The following is a 22,702-nucleotide window of genomic DNA, read 5'->3' as shown; positions in this document are numbered from 1 at the left end:
AAGCAACATACAAACAGCTTTAAATTCTGTTTATAAAGACAAACTGATTCCAGATATTTGCTTTTGGCTGCAATTACTCTGAGTTTAGTTTGAGACAATACTCAGAACTTACTTTTTATGTACACTTTATGTCCAGATTTCCTTTTCCTTCTTTAGATCACATGTCAGGGTTACACGCTCAAACGATAATGAGAGCTCAGATATGATGTCATCAGTTTCCAGAGAAGCAGGAAACTGATCAAATGTTAAGATTTAAGATTTGTTGATTTGTCAGTTTGTGTCTGTCCTGGAAACATGTTTGTGTGCACAAATGAAACAAGGTTTGGACACACTCAAGAAAACATTTCATCATAGCAAGGTCAAAGGTCAAGGCCTAAGGTATCTAAGGCCTATCTGTAACCGGAAGGTCGCCGGTTCGATCCCTGGGCTCTCTGTCCTGGTCGTTGTGTCCTTGGGCAAGACACTTTACCCTACTTGCCTACTGGTGTTGGCCAGAGGGGCCGATGGCGCGATATGGCAGCCTCGCTTCTGTCAGTCTGCCCCAGGGCAGCTGTGGCTACAACTGTAGCTGCCTCCACCAGTGTATGAATGTGAGAGTGAATGAATAGTGGTATTGTAAAGCGCTTTGGGTGCCTAGAAAAGCGCTATATAAATCCAATCCATTATTATTATTATTATTAAGGTTTGTAACAGCTTAACCAGATCACATCACGCTGGCATTAAAAGCATTTAATGAAGTTTCATTTTAACATGTGGACACTCGCAAGAACCAATTGTTTGCAACACACACATTCTTTTCCTCCTCAGACTTCTGAAGAAACCACGCCTCCTGTTACTGCAGGTGAGTGTTTCCTTTAACCAGTGCTCAAGGACAAATGCTGCACAGCCTCACTCACTGCAGGGAAGCAGATGCATCAGTGTAATTTATGAGGTAAATACTTTATGTTTGGTTGTTTGTATAATTTACTGTATAATAGAAACATAAAGTGTGTCTCTGTGGTTCTAAGTGACAACTTGTTGCCTCAAACATGTAAAACTTTAGTTCTCATATGCAGATTTTGTGGTGATTTAAGGTGTATTTGTTTATTTGTGAGGCAATTTACAATAAGCTACATTGTAATAGTTAATATCCGTCTATGCTGTACATTACACAGTGTGAAGGCCATCTACAGAGAAGAAAAAGTTAAAGAATAATTATGTTAAATAATTATAATCATTTACATGAACTCTAACCTTTTTTGATTCAAAATAAATAAAATTAAATAAAAATAAGTGTTGATAGATCATCACATAGTGGCATACATCAAAGTTGAATTAGGATGTTGTTTTTAAACCACACGATTTTTTCTTTTTTAATTTCAACATGAATGCAGAGGTATATCTCTTTATTGTGACTATTTTCTTCTTGTTTTCCAGAACAAAATGAGCCTAAAAAGCTGGTTTGGTTTCCAGGTCAGCCCAGGTAACCTGACACAAGTATTTTCAAATCTAAAGCTCAGTACTTGTTTATATGTGTATAAAAATTCTTCAGAAAACTCTGCTTTTCTTCACTTGCTAATTTTTACTGGTTGTTAGAAGATTATGAAGAAACCTTTTTGTGTTTGACATTGGAGATTATTATTATTATTATTATTATTACAGTTATTTTATTTTCATGATTTTCTTTCATTTTTCACTTCAGAGAATTTGACTCCTGCGGTGCTGAACTGCATCATTATTATTGTTGTCTTGGTGCCCATTCTTCTTGTTGTTACTGTCACATACAAGTGTAAGCAAAAGAAAAACAGTAAGTCACAAATTCCTTTTTCAGTTTGCTACAAGTTTAATGAGCTCTATGAATATTTTCCCCTTATAATGGTATTTTAAAAGATGTTGGATAATGAGAGATACAACCCAAGTTACTTAAGACTTTTTAAAAATCAAACAAAACACTAATCTACCATGTTTTGTGTTTCTGCAGGAGGGATCAAAAATGAAAATAAGACAGCTGAGAGGAATTCAAGTGAAGCTTTGAACTCAGGGGAAACAGAAAATGACAACAAGCATGTAAGTAAACAATGGACATTACTTTTATCTACTTCCGATGAAAAAAGAAGCAGAATTGCGTGTCAGAGGGAAGTCTAACCTGAACAACAAAGTTCAGTCAGAGATGAATCAGAAGCACAAAGATAAGATAGCAACTCAGGAAAAAAAACAGGGGGAGGAGAGAGAAATGAACCAGCTGCACTTAAAACAAATTACAGATGGTGTAAAAATGAATGACTGTCATGTCTGTGAATAAAGGCATGATAGTGGGGCAAACTTAGATAAATGACAAATAGACTCAAGGACAGCTTTTACAACAGGGCAACGGCCCTAATCAGTGCAAACAGTTGACCTGATTGGTTACCTCCCAGGACTTCTTTTGGGGGGTAACAAAAATAACAATAATAATATTTTTGTATTTTTATAAAAAAAAAGGTGCAATAATAATTAATGTGAAATAGTAACAGTATGCAACACTTAGTCGTCATTTTTATTAGTGGTGTGCGGATCGATACTGAAATATCGATTCTTCCAATACCAGCAATTTATGTTCTAGAATCGATTCTCATATTATAATATCGATATTTTAGTACTCTGGGGTAAATTTGTAGTTTTTCCATTAAAATGAACGCAGTGGAAAGAAACTATACAATTCGGATCGTCTAATTTGGAAGGAACTACTTCCTCTTACGCCTTTCATAGTCATATGCGGATTACGGCTGTATAAATGTGTGGCAGCTCCTGGCATGCACACTCACAACAATGGCTGAGCGCAAACAGAGTCCTGTGTGGACACGTTGTTGTGGCAACACCACTGACTCAAACACTCGTCAAACACCTCGGAGTAAATCACATCACAGAATATGATAAGCTTATGTTGAGGCGAACAGAAGAGGAGGACAGGGACAGGTGCTGCTAGGGCGAGACAGACGTCTCTCGCAGAGTCCTTTAGTGCTGCAGGCAGGCAACATGCTCAAATAGCGCACAACGTCAGTTTTTTTTTTAAAATTTCTATATGATTATTCTGCATTATTAAGCAATAAAAACAAGTTGTCTGATGTCCTCTAATCATTATGAAGCAATATGGTTATGTTATTATTACAATTACATAATACAATTATATATTGTATTATGAAATGCAATGAAACATTAAGTTTAAGAGTATCGGTATCGGATCAGTATCGCTGATACCACCCTGAATTTTACTTGGTATCGGATCGGAAAGGAAATCAGTGGTATCGCACATCACTAATTTTTATTAGTTAAGTTACTGTGTTGTGTTGTGATGTGTGGTATCGTGTCATGTTGTGTTGTATCTAGTGCTGACGTTGGACAGTTTTCCAATTTCATTTTACTATTGTACTATGTATGACTGTGCAATGACAGTAAAGCGTTATCTTACCTTATCTTAGTGAGACTCCATTGTAAAGCAAACATGAGTTTTTAGAGTTGCTGCTTTGTTGACTTTTGACAGCTTGTTTCAGTCTTTATTAGCCCCACTGATGAAACAATATTTTATAGCAAGTACAACTACAGTGAACAAGTACACCACCTTCACAGAATCTGTGTGGCCAATAATTATACAATCTCTAAATTCAGCAAAGTCATTAAAATAAATAATCCATTAGATTTGAGGGACCACAGCCATATTTGATCAGTAACTCATCTTCCTCTTATTTAAAAAAAATGATGAAATGTTCTGGCTTTAAGTGTTTTTCTATGATCTATATAGAATCTTGTCCTCCATCAGAAGGATGCATTGCAGAGTGTCCATGATATAATGCTGGCAGTTTTATTGTGTTAAGCTAAATGACTGTAAATAGTCTGAAATTTCACTTTTAGAGCATTTCCTTCACACACACACACAATATTCTTTATGTCTGATGATCGCTCCAAAACGTGCTTCTTTTTCATAATGTTCTACTTTTCTCCAAGTTGAAAGAAAAAGAAGCTGCAGCCCTGAAGCTCAGTGATGAACACCAGACTGAGGAAGGAGATGAGAAGAACCTGCAGACACTGCAGAATAATTCACCAAACCATGTTGTGGGTAACATTTTTGCAAATTAAATCCTCCAAAATTTTGAAGCTTTATTTTAAAAGCTCTGACATTTTTTCTCTAATCTCAGGTGGATGCGGAAGTAGCTGTGGCACAGCAGCAGCTGCAGTGTGAGGAGCAGCACAGGGGGCATGATGAGGTGAGGATGCAGACACAGAAGAAAAGGCTGGAGAGCATGAATGAAGTGGTCTAAATGTATGAAACTAGCTCAGATGTTTCCCCAGTTGTCATCTAGTCCATGCTTAGCTGTATGCTAACCTAAATGAATGAATAATTGATCCTCTCAGCTGTGCTTCTGTTTGTTAGTTGGATAAAACTGAGGTGATGACACCTGACACACTTAAAGAAAAGCAGGAGGTCTCTTCACAGCTGAACCTCGGCCTTGCTGTCACCACGAGGAACAAAGTAAGCAACATCACCTCTTACAGCACACATGACCTTATATTACACTAACTCAGGACAACCATGTTATGGTACTTTTTAAAGAATCTTCTTTGATTAAAAATAATTTTTTTTTTTTTTCATTCAGAAGACACAGTTATCAGTTTTTCAGTGGCAAAAATCAGCCGATGGAAAATGAGCTGCAATGGCCATCAATGCTGATGACCACTGTACCAAACCTGTTTTTTAGAGAATTAAAAAGGACTTCTAGGATTAAAATGTAGACAGCTTTTGATCTAGATCACTTAAAATCATATTTGTTTTGCAATCTGATTACACTTTTCACCAATTCAAGAATATGTGTATTTTGTTAACAATGCTAAGAAAATGTACATTTAATATACTAATTTCTTATGTTGTTTTTTTCTCTGTGATCTCAGGTGTAGCTACAGCACAGCAGCAGCTGCAGCGTGAGGAGCAGAGGGAGGTGGATGTTAAAGTGAAGAAAAGGCTGGAGAGGAAGAAGAAGGTGGTTTGTCTTGTATGATGTTCATTCCTTCTGTATTGAGTTGGAGAAATGCAGATTTTTTTGATTACCCTTCACTTCACTCTTCTCCTAGTTTAACGACATAGTGGCCAGGTTTGAGCAGAAGGTCCAGGGTGCACAGCAGCAGAGTAGGAAGAACGCTGAGGAAGATCTTCTGGACAGAAAAGTGATTACATTTATTTTAATTTTTAATGTATCTATAGATATTTTTATATATTTTTTCAACTAATAAGGAATTAATACGGACAGCAGTTATATATTACAACAAAATTGAAATGTTTTTACGTTCTTAAACCGTCCTACTTTTGTAACTATAAATAATTATGAGTGATGATATAAAACTTAGGCCCTGATAGGCCCTACATATATTAAACATTTACATAACTGTGATTGCAAACCACTTACAGTGGAAAATGCTGCTTTGATAAGATTTATTTGAACACAGGTTTCATCCTGATTTGTGTCTCTTGGTTTGTCTGTCGTAGTCTCCTCTCTCCTGTGACCCTGAAGATTCACTGAAAGTCATTGAAAAGATGGATGCAGAGTTGAAAATGAAAGATAATGATGTGCAGATGCTGAAGAAAGAGCTGGAAACCAATAAAAAACAGGTTATTTCCTTTAGTTTCATTCCATGAGTTCATCTCATATTTGTCTCTTTCATGTTTGATATCATATCTAGTCAGAGGTTCAGCTGCTGCTATGAAGCTCAGTGCCTCTAATCAGGACAGAAGTTAACATTGGTGTTTATTTTCATTATCTTTGTTGCAGTAATTGTTCTTATTTATTATCATTTGTCCCTGCAGTTTTGTCTCATATCTCAAAAGACATCAACACTTTTACTCTGTTACTGTAAATCTGAATGAAAGATTCATGAATGTGATTAATTGGCACAATGGGTTAAAAAATGATTTGCTACTCTGTGTCTCATTTTATATTTACAAAAATATGAGGTGTCTTAGTTTAAAAATCACATTTGTTTGACTGATTTATAGATCCATCAGCCGTCAGCTGATCATGAGGACACAAGTCAGACTATTGATGAGCTGAAACAAACCCAAAATCTGTTGGAGGAGAAGAATGCAGAGATCAGGGAGATCAGGAAAAAGGTATAGAGATTGACAGACCACGTGACTTTCGCGCATTGCATGCCGGGAACTCGTGGCAAAACAATCCAAGTACCGCATCAAATGCAAGCATTTGCAGCACCGCAAAAGGTTCATTCTTCGGTTCCAATAAATTCTTGCTTTTTCTTTGCCCCCCAAAAACGTATGTACAAAACGAAGGAGAACAATGCCGGTCCGTACAAAGACAGACTTGATGAAAAGTCAAAGAAAAGATACGAGGAAAAATCAAAGGAGTGAAAGGGTCAGACCCTTACGAGCACACAGAGTGGACAAAAGATGTCAGTGTGCTGCCCAACTTTCACCACGCTCAGATTTATAATTATATGGTTCTTGCAGTGAGTGCATACACTCATGAAGTTTAGTAACTTCAGGTCACTGCAACAAGGCCAGGTACAGTTTACCGACGGATGGGTGCAGGACCTTGAAATGCACCGTGTAGAACGAAAGACCATCGAACAAAGGTAAGTTTACCAGTCTCACAAATCGTCTTCATAAATACACATTCGTTAACCGTTCATTAATAGGACCTTTGAGCTCAACGGTAATTAATTAGTAGTGGAAATAATTTCTGGTAGCATCACAGAAATGTAGCAGTGACAATAATATTGTATGTTGTAATCGCACTGGGCAATTAGTGATACAAAACAACTGTTTTATATGTTTTTGTCAATGTACCATAATAACAGAAGCGAAACGCAATATTGTGTCAGGACAATTCACTCTTTATGCACAATAAACAAAGGAGCATAGCGCGACAATTTCTGTTCAGCGCCAGACTTGCTTGTAACCTATATCACCAATTATGTTAAGAAAAATGACGTATTAACTACAACAGCAGACTGACCTCTGTGGAAATGCTTGGAGCAGACTAACCTGTGAGCTGGAGTGTTCTGAGACGTTATATTTTGTCTTTCAATGGCTGCAATCCAGTTGCCTCTTTGTTACTTCGGAAACATGGCTCAAACAATTTCTCTTCAACGATGTAATCCGATAAAAAAAAAAAAGAAAAGATTTCCGTGGCTTTCATGCGACCGGCTATTGCAGTTAATAATACAACAGCTTCTTGCCATTTTTTGTGTTTCTTTTTATCGCTGTATAACTGATTTCAATTGAAAGCCTGTGTGCGCTAGTACCTCTTGCCACGAGTTCCCAGAATTCTTTGCGGTTTTACCCCTAAGTGACGTCACATTTTCAATCTCTATACAGAAAACCACCTTCTTAGTCTGGTGACCCGTTTTAAGACCAGAGACTGGGGATGTCTGATCTTTTGGTTTCATTTTGATCATCCTTTTCTTCTAGTTTGAGAATGAACTCAATAAAGAGAAGCGGAGACATAAGGAAGACCTGAATTGCCTGAAGGAGGAGCTTGAGGTCCAAATCAAGAAGGTTAATTCCTTGATTTTAATGTATATATTATTCATATGATTTTAGCTAAAACACAGATATAAAAACTACCTAAGAAATGAACTTGATTTTTTGGGGGGGTTAAATTGTGACTGATTTACAAAAGTGTTTAGTGGGGTTAGACATCAAGGCAGCCAATATTTGTCCTCATATTTCCACACATAATCTACAAGAGACACCCACTGCTCATTAACTATAAATATACTTCCTTTTTACTTTCAGCTTTGTGTCATGTTGGTCACAGTCCATTTGACAAACTATATATTTTTGGGGCATAGTAAAGGTTGTCATTACATAGATACTGTAAGTCACTCGAACGTTTTATTCATTTCTGCGTTCAGTTTGTCAGATTTACATAAATCTTCGATTGCTAGCATTGTGACGCTGAAGTTGATTTCATTCTATAATATTGGACTTATATTTGTAGGAAGGTTTGAACTTTGAGAGTGTTTAAATGAGAGAGAGAAATGATAATGCTCGTGCTTGTCTGAGAAAAGTGTATAAAATGTGTAGTGAGGGGTTTTACAGCCTTAAAACATATAAGAATATTATATATATTATATATATACAATAATTGTAAAAAAGTAAAGCTGACTACTTTGCGGATTTTGCCTATTGAGGGATATTTTTAGAAAGTCACTCCCGTGATTAACAAGGAATTGTAAATTGTAAATTGTACTACATTTGAACACGAGGATGCTGAAGGTGCTGCTGTAGCAATAAAGTGTAGATACATTATTTATATGATGCAATACTGGTATTTCAGCATTATATGTTTTTTTTTCAAATCGTAAAAACAATAAACCAGCTAACACTTTTAATGGTAAAAAAAAAAAAATCAATGTAAACTTCCTTACATTCCTGCCAGCTTAAAGACCAGGTAAGTGAAGTCCAGCAGCAGCTGAAGGATGAACAGCAGAGCAGAGAGGAAGCTGAGAAGAATGTGCAGACTCTGATGAATGAATTGGAGAATAAGAACAAAGAGGTGCGTATTCATTACATTAAGATCAACATATGCACCATATCCGTGTGTTTTTCAAGGCTTTACTATTTGTTCAAAATCCTTTGTCACACTTTTTGGGTGTTTTTTTTTTTTTAGCTACAAGAGTCCCAGTGTCAGTTTGAGTCTCTCAAAGAGCAAACCAGAAGTCTGACAAACTGTTGAGTGAACTGAAAGAAAGACACAAGGAGAAGGTCAGTGATTTTATAACCTACCCATCAATTCTGTATCAGTATTCACCTTTAAATGTTTTTTGTATAATCTAAAATTGTAAAATCTGAGATTTTTTTAAGATGACTAGATTCTACTTTTCTATATAAATCTCTCTCTATATATATCTATGTATCTATCTATGTATCTATCTATCTATCTATCTATCTATCTATCTATCTATATATATATATATATATATATATATAGTCAGATTGTAGCTGACTGTTAAAAAAAAGAAAAGGAAATCTTTCCTTTGTCTTGTTTTCTTCAGCCTATAGTATATATTTGTATTGCAAGAGCAGTGCAGAATAATAACTGAGGCATGTGGAATATTTACATTATGCGTTGTGGGCTATATTCGCAAAAGTGTTTCCAATAATTTCACTACTGCATCTCTGTGGTCCCCAAAGGTAAGCTCCTACTATTATGTCTAATAACTAGAGCTACAACAACATGAGTGTGGCCGCTAAAAAACAAAGGATAGAGTCATTAGTGGAATTAATGAGCAGAGTAAGCTCACTGTAAGATACGACTTTTCAAATTCATACCAAAAAATGAAACACCACACTGATCATTTTCTGAGGGTTGCACTACAAAGATAACTCTGGTTCTTATTGTGTGTATTTTTTCTTTGCATCATCTGCAGAAAACCAAAGAAGAAGCTTAGGAGGCCATAAGAATGTGACATTGCTGGAGATTAACATTTGGTCCCAACAAAGCCAGGCCAAGCACTGGACAATCTCTAAAGTACTGAAACAAATAATGATGTCATGGGCCAATAAAGTTCCCCTGAATTGTATTTAACCCTTTAATGCCTAGTGCATCATATTTCATGCACAGCCTACAGTTTTTTTGCCAGTTTTTGGGACTTCAACATCATCAGTGTGATTTCTTCCCCCTAAAAAAAACATAAATAAATGGTACAATACATTTTTATGTAATTAAAAACACAGATAAGCAAATATGATACAAATTAACTGTCATATATGGAAAATGAAATGTGATTTATTGAAACAATTACAAAAAAATTAGAAAATTTAAAAAAAAAAACTATTTAAAAAAAAATGTGTTAGCTTGGTGTCCTCTCTACAGGAAAGGGCAGAGAAGTTAAGGACACCAGAAACAAAATTGTAGACCTTCTCCAGGCTGGGAAGACTGAATCTGCAATAGATACGCAGCTTGGTTTGAAGAATCTGCTCGACTGTTTCTGTACAGTGTGAGGTTACTGGGGAAAGGAGCTTTGTTTCCTAATGCTTGTGTACAACAACAAAGGGGCTTAAGACATGATGGTTTTTAAAAACATGCAAAAAGAAAGACAAAATTAAAAAATTAAAAATAACATAAACAAAAGCCATGTTATTGGATGTAGTGCTGTCCTCACTTGTTTCCTGCTTTTTCTTCAGCTGCAGTGCTCTGAAATTTCCTGGTCACCTGAGTAAAACAGGTTTATGTTTCTAAATAAACAATCAAACCAACAAGTAGGCCTATGATGCTTGATCTTAAAGCCTGAGATATGACCTTTGAGATATTTCCAGGTATTTCCAAACCTAAACCTTGGCCTAAACAGTGCCAGATAACAGGTTTAACAAACTCCACTCAAAACAGATTAAATGTTTGCTTTGACTTTACTTTTAAAGCTTAGCAAACAAACAAAAAAGATACAAAAGATACACTGTCACAGATAAATATAGTTGATTACTTGTAAAACCTAAATCAGTTTTTGAACTACACCTCTGGAGTCTTTACATTATGTACATTTGTAATATAATGTTGTAGATTGTAGGTCAGTTGAAACACTGGAGCTCCTGCACTAAAGTGATCTGGTGTCCCACTTTATGTGGCATTTATAATTCCTTGTTCCCATCATCCCACAAACTGGGAGAATATCCACATTGTATTGGCTCTAGTGAATTCAGCACATGAGTCTAGATCAGGGGTCGGCAACCTTTCTGATGATGAGTGCAATCTAAAATTTCCTAAGAAGTCAATATGTCATATGATTGCATTAGCAATAAAGTTAACAACGCTATATATCAACAGTTACACACTATATAGAGCAACTTTCTAGAATTATATCTGTTTGCAGATGTTGGCAGCTATCAGCAAATAGTTATCAGCTATTTAAAAAAAAGACACTTTTTATCCATAACAAGAACTCCATAACAGCAAATGAACTACACAACAGAAAAAGCAAATGCTATTTAAGAAAATAAACTGGGCCAATGTGGCATGTTTTTTAATACAGAGATACACATGTTAATGGGATCTCCGGTCTCCCACTCAGAGACACGGGTCTCCGAGTGTCCAGCATTCAGACGACTACCTGAGGACACTCACATGAGAGAGAATCTGCTCACACAGATATGTAGAGCCAAATACTGTCAATAAGGCCTCTGCAATGTTCTGAAGACAGTTAACCTTATCAGGTAGTGATGTCCAGACGGTGAAAATGCAGCTCCATGAACACGCACAGCTATGGATTCCAACTGCATCTGTAGTTCTGCAAACTTTGACCCCGACAGAGTTGAGGTTTTCAGTTCAATCAGCTGCATTTCGATGTCCTCTGTGTCCAGCCAGTTAAAGAGAGAAAAAATCCAGCTGCTCATTAAAACTTTCTGACAGGAAAAGAAAAGAAAACTGGTCCATACACCTGAAAGTCCCGAAAACACACTGTGAATTCTGTCTACGGATGTATCCATGTACAGTGGCTTGCAAAAGTATTCGCCTCCTTCAACTTTTGCACATTTTGTCACATTACAGCCACAAACATGAATCAATTTTATTGGAATTCCAGGTAAAGACCAACACAAAGTGGTGCACACGTGAGAAGTGGAACAAAAATCATACATGATTCCAAATATTTTTTACAAATAAATAACTGCAAAGTGGGGTGTGCGTAATTATTCAGCCTCCTTTGGTCTGAGTGCAGTCATTTGCCCATAGACATTGCCTGATGAGTGCTAATGACTAAATAGAGTGCACCTGTGTGTAATCTAATGTCAGCACAAATACAGCTGCTCTGTGATGGCCTGAGAGGTTGTCTAAGAGAATATTGGGAGCAACAACACCATGAAGTCCAAAGAACACACCAGACAGGTCAGGGATGAAGTTATTGAGAAATTTAAAGCAGGCTTAGGCTGCAAGAAGATTTCCCAAGCCTTGAACATCCCACGGAGCACTGTTCAAGCGATCATTCAGAAATGGAAGGAGTACGGCACAACTGTAAACCTACCAAGACAAGGCCGTCCACCTAAACTCACAGGCCGAACAAGGAGAGCACTGATCAGAAATGCAGCCAAGAGGCCCATGGTGACTCTGGACGAGCTGCAGAGATCTACAGCTCAGGTGGGGGAATCTGTCCATAGGACAACTATTAGTCGTGCACTGCACAGAGTTGGCCTTTATGGAAGAGTGGCAAGAAGAAAGCCATTGTTAACAGAAAACCATAAGAAGTCCCGTTTGCAGTTTGCCACAACCCATGTGGGGGACACAGCAAACATGTGGAAGAAGGTGCTCTGGTCAGATGAGACCAAAATTGAACTTTTTGTCCGAAATACAAAACGCTATGTGTGGTGGAAAACTAACACTGCACATCACTCTGAACACACCATCCCCACTGTCAAGTATGGTGGTGGCAGCATCATGCTCTGGGGGTGCTTCTCTTCAGCAGGGACAGGGAAGCTGGTCAGAGTTGATGGGAAGATGGATGGAGCCAAATACAGGGCAATCTTGGAAGAAAACCTCTTGGAGTCTGCAAAAGACTTGAGACTGGGGCGGAGGTTCACCTTCCAGCAGGACAACGACCCTAAACATGAAGCCAGGGCAACAATGGAATGGTTTAAAACAAAACATATCCATGTGTTAGAATGGCCCAATCAAAGTCCAGATCTAAATCCAATCGAGAATCTGTGGCAAGATCTGAAAACTGCTGTTCACAAACGCTGTCCATCTAATCTGACTGTTTTGCAAAGAAGAATGGGCAAGAATTTCAGTCGGTAGATGTGCAAAGCTGGTAGAGACAAACCCTAAAAGACTGGCAGCTGTAATTGCAGCAAAAGGTGGTTCTACAAAGTATTGACTCAGGAGGGTGAATAATTATGCACACCCCACTTTTCAGTTATTTATTTGTAAAAAGTGTTTTTGTTGATGATTTTCGTTTCACTTCTCACGTGTGCACCACTTTGTGTTGGTCTTTCACGTGGAATTCCAATAAAATTGATTCATATTTGTGGCTGTAATGTGACAAAATGTGGAAAAGTTCAAGGGGGCCTCAATACTTTTGCAAGCCACGGTATTTCCACAGTGCTGATGCTGCACTGAGCTCACAGCTCCTGAAGCATTTGAAGTGTTGGAATGTGGAAATTTCAACATCGCTTGAAAAAACTGCCAGCTAGCAACGTCCCTCTCACCAGTAAGCTAAGTTATTGTTAGCGAATTACAAATTAAATCTAGTAGTTGGAGTTGTTAGCTAAGATACCGTCATTAAGAAGTGGCACAACTGATGTGACTGATGTGAGCTAATTTGCGATGTGCACCACTGGCCCGGCCATTTAATTTTTAATGCATCCTCTCAGATTAATTCACTGCGTGTCATGCACAGGGCTGGGCTGGGACAAAAAATCAGCCCGGGCATTTTGACTAGAGACCGGCCCACCAGGTATTACAGGAAAAGCCATAAAGCCTTTTATGGAAAGCCTTTGGAAAAAAAACAACAAACGCTGTTGTGACAGTGATATACACTGTTTTGTTGGTATATGTATGATTTCTATACATTTTACATCAGACAAAAATTTTGGTTGTAAGATTCAGATAATTATTTGTTAAAAGCTAGACATTTTAAATGAGAATAACAAAGTATTTCCTTGTGCCCCCCTTTCCCTTTTAATGCCCTACCTGGCCCCCTGGCAACACTTTGCTAGATCCGCCCCTGCACAGTTACCAGCTGTCAGCTACTTAGAAAAGGATCCTGGTGTTATTTGTCTCTCAGAAACAGTTCAAAACTTCCCTTCAACTCATTCATGTCACCTAAAAGGTAAACCTGTTTCTCCATCACCTGCTCAGCTCTGATGATTCAGTAAGGACATCTCCTGGTTTCATCTTCATGTTTCCCTCTCACCATATATCCAAATCGATATCATGACCAGCAGCTTTACAGCTGTGGCGCCAACAAACATCAGCTGATACTAGAAATTAATATTAAATCAATTCTAACAACAGCTGATCAAGCTTAAACGTGCTGCTGTTGTTTAGCGTGACATCTGCTGGTTTCCTCTTTCTGGTGCAAAGTGGGCGATAAACAAACAAGAGAGACGGGACTTGCGTCAGAAAAGCCGATCAGCTGATCATTGATCAGTTTCATGATTGAAGTAGCAACAGGAGAGGGAGGGGGAGAGAATGAGAGAAGAGGCAGCTGTGCAGCAAAGTCACAGAATAACTCCAGCTTTTTCCATTCTATCTGAAGTCTGGGACAAACTGTTCCTTTTCACCTAAATACGAAACGCGTAATATTTTCTCTGACGGGTCGAATCCATTTTTACGGGACTACTAACTAAGCTTATGAATAAAATAAAGTTCATTATCAGTAACATCATAGCACCCACCCAGCAGTTTAGAAACTCCGTCCTGCTAGCTAGTACGCACTACGAGTTATTGTAACTGACTGTAAAAAGTCAGCACAACGAAAATAAACTCCACCTAAACTTGGTTTATATCTGACCCAGATAGACTGCAGGTCATAACTTCTTACCTGAAGTTCAGTTCACCTGACACTCGGACCGCCTCAGGTCTCTCCTCCTCCACCAAAAAACTGAGTTATTTTTCACACCGGCCAGCACCACCTTTCATTGTTTACACCGTTACTAGAAAAAAAAAAAAACATTCATAAAAATGAAAAATCGCCATCGGCCCACTGGACAAATGGTCGGTATGCCTAATGGCCAGTCCAGCTATGGTCCGACCATAGCTGGACTGGGCATCGCGAAGGGGTCGGCAACCCTGGGCACGCGTGCTGTTGCTGACCCCTGGTCTAGAAGCATGTGGTTAACAAAGAGAGAAAACATGAAGCACAGATGAAGCAGCTGGAATAACAATAATGGGAAAATAGAACACCAGAAAGGTACAAAGGCTAACGCACAATAAAACAGTTCAGTTATCATTTATGCTTATTGAATTATTAGTATTCATCATTCAATGCCAGAGGAGCATAGTTTGTCTGTTCATTTATTTATTTATTTATTTAGTTAGTTAGTTATTATTATCAAAAACTAATTTAAATCAGTAGTAACATTTTTGCCACATATTAACTTTGTTTTGTTAGTTTTTGTTTGTCCTGGAGACATGTTTGTGTGCACAAACAAAACAAAGTATGGATACACAAGAAAACATTTCATTATAGCAAGGTCAAAGGTCAAAGGTCAAGGCCTTAAGTTTGTAATAGTTGCTCAACCAGATCATATCACTGACATTACAAGCATTTAATGAAGTTTCCTTTTAACATGCGCACACTCAGATGAACTGATTGTTTGTCTGACAGGCACACATTCTTTTCTCATCAGACTTCTGAAGAAACCACGCCTCCTGTTACTGCAGGTGAGTGTTTCCTTTAACCAGTGCTGAAGGAGTCATGCTGCACAGCCTCACTCACTGCAAAGAAGCAGATGCATTGGTGTAATTTATGAGGTAAATACTTTATGTTTGGTTGTTTGTATAATTTACTGTATAATAGAAACATAATGTGTGTCTCTGTGGTTCTAACTGATAGCTTTAAACTGTTAAACTTTTAGCCTCAAAAATGTAAAACTTTAGTTCTCATTTGCAAATTTTGTGGTGATTTAAGGTGTATTTGTTTATTTGTGAGGCAATTTACAACAAGCTTCATTGTAATAGTTATTATCTCTCTATTCTGTACATTACACAGTGTGTGTGCAATGAAGGCCATCTACAGAGAAGAAACAGTTTAAGCATAACAAATCATTACGACCTAATTAACATGAACTCTTACCCTTTGTTTTGAGTCAAAATAGATAAAATCATTTATTCTGAATATAGTTAAGTGTTGATAGATCATCAAGTTGAGATAGGATGCTGTTTTTAAACATCTACATTTTTTGAGCACAACATGAATGCAGAGGTATATCTCTTTAATGTGACGATTTCCTTCTTGTTCTACAGAACAAAATGAGCCTGAAAAGCTGGTTTGGATTCCTGGTCAGCCCAGGTAACCTGACACAACTGTATTCAAATGTAAAGCTCAGTACTTGTTTATATGTGTATAAAAATACTTCAGAAAACTCTGCTTTTCTTCACTTACTAATTTTTACTGGCAGTTAGAAGATTATGAAGAAACCTTTTTGTGTTTGACATTGAAGATTATTATTATTATCAGAGTTATTTTATTTTCAGTATTTTCTTTAATTTTTCACTTCAGAGAATTTGACTTCTCCGGTCATCTGCATCGGTGTTGTTGGTACTGTTGTCTCGGGGGCCGTTCTTCTTGTCAAATACAAGGTAAACAAAAGAAAAACAGTAAATCACAAATTCCTTTTTCACTTTTCCACAAACTAAACACTAATTGACGATTACCAATTTAGGTGTTGTTTTTTGAGAGAGCAAAAATGAAAATAAGACAGCTGACAGAAATTCAACTGAGGCTTTGAGCTGAAGAAAAACACAAAATGAAACCAAACATATAAGTAAACAATGGACATTTCTTCTGTCTACGTCAGATGAAGAAAGAAACAAAGAGAATTGCGTGTTAGAAGGAAGTCTAACCTGACCAACAAGGTTCAGTCAGAGATGAATCAGAAGCACAAAGCCAAGAGAGCAACTCAGGAAAAAAACAGGGGGAGGAGAAAGAAATTGACCTAATACACTAAAAACGAATTATAAATGGTGTAAATATGAATGACAGTCATGGCTGTGAGTAAAGGCATGATAGTAGGACAAACTTGCAGAAATAGATACCACAATAAAATTACCAACCATCACATTGAGACTCTGTTGTAAAGCAAACACAAGTTTTTAGAGGTGTTGCTTTGTTGACTTTTGACAGCTTGTTTCACTCTCTCTTTAGTGCCACTGGTGCCACATTTGTGTGTACAAATCTAAACAAAAGTAAAGGTGCACTGATGAAAACATTTTAAATAGTATGTACACTAAAAGCAAACCATTAAAAAAGCATAAAAAAATCCACTTGCATAAACTGAAACAACTTCCTCAACATGTATGTACTGAGCTCCTGATCTTTTTAAACACAGAAGACACAAGCTGAACTCAAGAGGAAGGATGAGGAGATTGAGGTGCTCAAAAATGAGGTAACTCTATATAACAAATTAAAGCATTGTTCTAGTCTGGAGGGAGTGCCCAGGGCAGATCCAGGACACAGTGGAAAGACTACATGTCTCTACCAGCTTGGGAGCTGCTTGATGTTCCCCAGAGCTGAAGCAGGGAGCTGGGAAGATGGAGTTCTTGGCTTTCTTGCTTACACTGCTGGCCCCATTCTACAAGCCTGGATGAGCAGATGAAGATGGATGGATGTGATAATATGTCACTCCTCTCTTCATTTTTGACCCGAGACAGATTGGCAACTCTTCCCCCATTTATATGTAGCTATTAAGCTAAGCTCTGGGATAACCAGTATGACTGATGTAACATTGATCCTCCCCACTTTTGTTAGCTGGAGAGACTTCAGTGGCTGAGAAATGACACACTTAAGGGGTAGGGGTCACAACGGAAGTTCACCAAGATTACCTCTGCTATCAAAAGGATGGAGAAAGTAAATCTCAAATACATACACAAACCTTCTTGTACAATGTCACCACTGTTCCATTAAGTTTGTGTCAGATCACAACAGAAGTCATCTCAAGGGACTTATATGATTGGGAAGCAAAACCACTTATGGAATGAAGCCTTTGTTAAAAGCAGAGTGAGGATACACAGCAATGTTTACTGTCTCTTCAGTTGAAAGGCAAAGTAAACAAATCTCTACATAAATTAATAAACATTTTATACATTTCTAGAACCAAATCATGTAATCTGAAGGTGCGTTGTAGGGAAAGGTCAAGATTTTTAGGTGACCCTGGTATTAGAGACACAGCAGAAATACATTTAAACTTAATACAACAACATGGTTATTCATTTATTTTTCAGTTGGAGGAAAATGTAGACTTAGATAGGGTCCAATCACTCTTTTCTAAGAATGAATCGTTGCAGAAAGACCTGCAGACCCTGAAGACAGAGCTCGAGGACAGCCAATCAGAGGTTATTGTCTTTTATTTCCTTTACCTCTGTACATTCAGTTAGATATCAAGTTATATCTCAATGCACTGAATATTTCTATATGACCCCATCAACCTCCTTCTAAAGGAGGACTAGAATGAACAACATTTAGCTATTCTCTAGTGCTAAGATTGTTGCCAGTTGCTATAGCATCAACATGAATGCTTGTTCACCAACCAACTGGCTTTCTGAGAGCTTTCTTCACTTCAGTTAACCGTCAACTCAACTGTAAAGTGATTTCTCATTTTGAAATAATGTTTCCCTTTGACCAAGTTAAAAGACAAAGCAGATGAAGTCATGAAGCTCCGTGCTGAGAAAAATAGGAGCACAGAAAATGAAAAGGAACTGCAAACCATGAAGCTGAGGATTGAGGACAAGAATAAAGAGGTACATGATTTTGAGGTTACTTAGAATCATTCAAAGTGAGTACTCTTACTCACAGGACACACACAGCAGATAGTGGTTAAAACATTTATTTCAAAACATTAAACAACCTGAAACCACCACAGCATAAATCTTTTTCTCCTTACTCAGCTGAATGAGGAAGTATCAACACTACAACGTTTACTTAATAAAGAGGAGCAGAAGAGGAGGGATATTGAGATGGACGTGCAATCCCTGAAAACAAAGGTGGAGACCAACGATAAAGAGGTAACTTCATTTTCATTTTTCTTTTTATTATTACATTAACCTTTTACCTTATATCTTTTATTTTATACATTCAGGTTTGAATTTTACTTCAAATACCAACATTTTTGAAGATAATATATTTTAGCTGCAGTTTCTGTCATGGTCCTGGGTCGTGTGACCCAGTGTGTTATGTTTAGCCTATTTTGATGTTTATTGTTTGTTTAGGTTCTCTAAGGTAGTCCAGCCATTTGTATATATTACCCTTGCATTAAGTCTCCCTTGCCCTTCGTGTGTTTATGTCTGTGTGTCTTGTACTGTCAAGTTCATGCTGTCAGTTATGTCATCTCCCCTGTACTAAGTTTCCCTGGGTCATGAGTCCTGTCTGCGTGGTTATGTTTAGTTCTTGTCGTGTCTAATTTCCATGTTTCCTGTTTTACTTTGTAAGTCTGTATTCATTGTCAGTGTATTCAGTTGCACCCTCCTGTCCTGTCGTTAGGTTCATGTGTGTCAGCTGTGATCCCATGTGTGGCCACTTCCCCTGATCATCCCTCATGTGTATTTAGTCTCTGTGTTTCATGTAGTCTGCGTCGCGTCGTCTGTGTTATCTCCCCTACCCCTTGTCATAGTTTCCCAGCCTTAACTAGTCCTAGTTTGTACCTTGTTTAGCCATAGCTTTCCCAGTCTATGTTCAGGTTTTCCCCTCAGTTGCTTTGCTGCCTTGTTCCTTAAGTTTTCGGCCCTAAATAAAGGCTCGCCTTCTGTTAAGTCCGGTTTTGTGTCCTCACCTCTGTTTGCTCTTGGGTCCTCCACTCACTCCACACGGTCTGCCCCGGCGGCCCGTGACAGTTTCCCTCTATTCAATGTCCTTTTTTGAAGATAATTACTGATGTTTAAAATAATTACATAAACTAAAATAATCAGGTTAAATGTGTTCATTGTTTCTCTTTCCCCTGAGTTAAAAGAAAAAGAGGCTGAACTCTCGAAGCTCCGTGCCGAGAAAAATAGAAGAGAACGAGATGAGAAGGAGCTGCAGACCATAAATAGGAAGGTTGAAGCCGAGAAGAAAGAGGTTCATATTTTGTTACTTAGACTTAATGTCTAATATTCGAATGCACAATAAAAAGTTGACATGCATTTTCTTCTGTAATTATGTTGTATGCAAATGTATCTCTACCATTTTCCCTCTCCTCCCAGCTGAATGATGAACTAGCTGAAGTTCGAAATCAGCTCAGGGAACAGCAGCAGAAGAAGAAGAATGCTGAGATAACTGTAGAGACACTGAAGAAAGGGCTGGAAACCAACAGTACAAAGGTTTTTTACTTCAGTTTTTTCAGTTTTAAGTATTATTTCATTAGCCCATTACACCATATATTCTGTTATATTGATTCTGTGTTAACTCATGCTTTATTAATCTGTTATAATTTCTCTCTGGAACCAATGATCTCTGTTCGCCACATATTTTGTTTTTAAAATTAATGTTGATATTTTTAATGTTGACATTGTCCTTTATTGTTATTATTTTCTTGATGGCCACTGCAATTTTGTCTAAAATCTGAACGCAATAACAGCTTTATTCCATCATTTTGGTTGGTAAATATTTTCCTTATCATAGTTGAACTGAACAAATAGATAACCTACGCAGTACCTAACAGAAGCTTTTCTCTTTTATTAAGAATGACTCTGTTTTCCTTTTCTTCAAGGTCAAAGAGCTAGAGGCTGAACTTTTGGAGGTCCGTGCTGAAAAAAATAGAAGAGAGCAAGATGTGAAGGAGCTGCAGACCATAAATATGAAGCTCGAAGCTCAGAAGAAAGAGGTTCATATTTTGTTCCTTAGACTTAATGTCTAATATTTCTATAAATAAATAAAAAGTTGACACGCGTTTTTTCTCATCACAGTATGTAATCATGTTGTATGCAAATGTACCATTTTACCTTCCCCTCCCAGTTAAATGAAGAAGTAGCTAAATTAAAGCGTGGGAAATAGAAGCAGATGTCCTGATGTCCTTCCTGAATGAAGGAGCTTGAGACCAAAGACATAAAGGTTTGTATCTTTCATTTAGATGCATTCACCAAGGTCTTCATTACTGATTTTTCACTGAAAGACAAATGTATTCAAATAACAAAAAATTCAAATAAGGAGTTCATCAAACTATCTTTAATGTGATTTTAGTTATTCTCTGTTTAAGTGCATGGAAATATATTGGTTTTATATTTGTACATTTTTTTAAAATTTTGTTTCTCTTTTTTTCAGCCTCTCAGTCATTTGTACACATAGTAGGTCCCACCCCACTTATGTATGTTCAATTCATAATTATTAACTACTTTTATATTTTTACATCACTTTTTATATTATACTACTTAGACATAGACAGTAGGGTTGTGGGTCAGAATGGCCTTTTAATCATGCCAGCTTGCATACTATAAAAAGTGCCTGCGTGTAGCTGTTAGGATGCCTGGGTCATTGACTCAGGGTTTTTGAGTTTATTATTTATTATTTCTAGTGTTTGGTTTCTTTGAGTTCTGTCTTATGGTTTATGTCTCTGTCTTCTCTAGTTGCTCTGTCTCCCCTGTCAGCTGTATCCCTTTGTCTAGTTCGCGTCTCTGTGTATCCTTAGTTGCTATATCCCCGTGTCCAGTCAGTGTCTGTGTCTGCCCTGGTCCCATGTCTTTGTTCCCTTTGTTGCAGTGCCTGCATGTGAGTCTGTGTCTTTTGTTCAGTCTGTGTTATGGGTTTCCTGTTTTACTTTGAAAGTCCACGTCTGATGTTAATGTGTCTGGTTTTGCTTCCCCTTGTCTCGTTAGGCCTGATTTGCCCCAGCTGTGTTTCCCTCCTGTTACCCATTCCCTGATTGCTCCCTCTGTGTATTTGAGCCCTGTGTTTCTTTGTGTTTGTGTCAGGATCTACCGTTTACCTAGCTGTGTGTTCTGTCAGGCCTCTGGTTTAAGTTTATTTTGATTTTTTTCCAGTTATGTTATATTTTGAGTTTAACATTAAAGCTGTTTTGAGTTCACGACTGTCTCTGGAATCTGCACCTTGGGTCCTATTCCTGTCTGCACACAGCCACTCATAACAGTAGCAGGAGATCTAGCTCATTTTTTTTATTTCCTTCTAATTTTTTTGTTTGTTCTATTTTGTTTTAGTTATTTGTCTGTCATAGTAAATACCATTATCATACACGTATTGAGAGTGATCTAAAAGTTATATAGTTATACTCTGAGTTTATTCATTTATTTTGAATTGATAGTGTCATGAAACCATCGTAGAATTGACCATGAGAACGATAAAATTACCTGTTTATCTCTGTATTGTTTTATTGTACAGTCCAGTATTACACTGCAGTTTTTCATCTTTGAATCTTACAGTCAAGTTAAATGTTATACATCTTGTAATCATATGCATCATAACATGGATTTATAACAAATTATGTTCTGGGTGTGAAAAGTGAAGCCAATTAAGCAAAGTTTGTTCAACTTATATTAAATATAATGACCAGCAGGGGGAGACTACTGTGCAAATAAATGTACTCAGCTGTAACTTATGTAGTCATTCATTACAGATTAACCTCTCTTCTTATATTTCCTTCTCTCTCAAGTTTGAAGATAAAATAACGGAAATCCAGCAGCAGGAAACAGATGAACAGCAGAGAGAGGAAGCTGAGCAACAAGGGGAGGTCCTAAAACAGGAGTTGGGAATGGGATTTACTTAACATGTGTATATTTGTAAAATAGATGCATTATTAATTTAGGAATTAACAACACATTTTTATTTTGAACATTCATAATAAGCAAAAGGTTTTTTTGTTAAAAAGAAGAAAAATATAGTTAAAAAGTATAGTTTATACATGAAGCTGAAAACCATTCTCCGGGGCTGTTCATCCACAAACTGGCAGCAGGGTCCCTGCACAGTTTAATTAATATAACACCGTGCATTGTTTGCACAAAAACAAACACATATGATAAATGTTAGTAACAAAATAGATAAATAAAATTTTTACAAAAGACTTTTTGTCATTGTCCTCCAGTCCTCTTGTGCTCACTCACTGTGG

At 37.4% G+C, this 22,702-nt stretch overlaps 2 protein-coding genes across 3 annotated transcripts; both read left to right on the top strand.

Moving 5' to 3' along the window:
• Positions 1-71: 71 nt before the first annotated feature.
• LOC146713571 (uncharacterized) lies at positions 72-9,451 on the top strand. The gene is made up of 15 exons (XM_085438685.1): positions 72-931; positions 1,417-1,462; positions 1,682-1,786; positions 1,961-2,046; positions 3,961-4,068; positions 4,152-4,220; positions 4,388-4,508; positions 4,903-4,991; positions 5,083-5,175; positions 5,495-5,617; positions 6,002-6,115; positions 7,433-7,519; positions 8,406-8,522; positions 8,637-8,731; positions 9,397-9,451. Exons 2-14 carry the CDS (start codon positions 1,423-1,425, stop codon positions 8,700-8,702), a joined length of 1,218 nt encoding a protein of 405 aa, XP_085294811.1. The 5' UTR covers positions 72-931; positions 1,417-1,422; the 3' UTR covers positions 8,703-8,731; positions 9,397-9,451.
• Positions 9,452-15,333: 5,882 nt separating this feature from the next.
• Positions 15,334-22,315, top strand: LOC146713570 (uncharacterized). 2 transcript variants are annotated; one of them, XM_085448805.1, is made up of 13 exons: positions 15,334-15,428; positions 15,921-15,966; positions 16,177-16,256; positions 17,006-17,062; positions 17,961-18,008; positions 18,300-18,413; positions 18,561-18,677; positions 19,612-19,725; positions 19,851-19,967; positions 20,357-20,470; positions 20,602-20,697; positions 20,908-20,950; positions 22,250-22,315. In XM_085448805.1, exons 2-11 carry the CDS (start codon positions 15,927-15,929, stop codon positions 20,638-20,640), a joined length of 840 nt encoding a protein of 279 aa, XP_085304931.1. In that variant the 5' UTR covers positions 15,334-15,428; positions 15,921-15,926; the 3' UTR covers positions 20,641-20,697; positions 20,908-20,950; positions 22,250-22,315. The 2 variants fall into 2 exon arrangements, with proteins under 2 accessions (XP_085304931.1, XP_085304938.1); XM_085448812.1 differs by having other exon boundaries at positions 20,908-20,930; positions 22,250-22,286.
• Positions 22,316-22,702: the final 387 nt, after the last annotated feature.

Source organism: Copadichromis virginalis, linkage group LG3 (genome assembly GCF_057382275.1).
Source record: "Copadichromis virginalis isolate Kocher_CV1m ecotype Utaka linkage group LG3, C_Virginalis_male_GT1.1, whole genome shotgun sequence".
Classification (NCBI taxonomy): domain Eukaryota; kingdom Metazoa; phylum Chordata; class Actinopteri; order Cichliformes; family Cichlidae; genus Copadichromis; species Copadichromis virginalis.
The sequence above is the reverse complement of the archived record's forward strand: the minus strand, read 5'-3'. Positions and strand labels throughout refer to the sequence as shown.

Coding starts and splice junctions, on each gene's coding strand:
- LOC146713570 (XM_085448805.1), top strand. CDS start 15,927: ATGAGCCTGAAAAGCTGGTTTGGATTCCTGGTCAGCCCAG. Junction 18,009..18,299: donor TCGAGGACAGCCAATCAGAG/GTTATTGTCTTT, acceptor CCTTTGACCAAG/TTAAAAGACAAAGCAGATGA. Junction 19,726..19,850: donor TTGAAGCCGAGAAGAAAGAG/GTTCATATTTTG, acceptor CTCTCCTCCCAG/CTGAATGATGAACTAGCTGA.
- LOC146713571 (XM_085438685.1), top strand. CDS start 1,423: ATGAGCCTAAAAAGCTGGTTTGGTTTCCAGGTCAGCCCAG. Junction 4,069..4,151: donor ATAATTCACCAAACCATGTT/GTGGGTAACATT, acceptor CTCTAATCTCAG/GTGGATGCGGAAGTAGCTGT. Junction 8,523..8,636: donor TGGAGAATAAGAACAAAGAG/GTGCGTATTCAT, acceptor TTTTTTTTTTAG/CTACAAGAGTCCCAGTGTCA.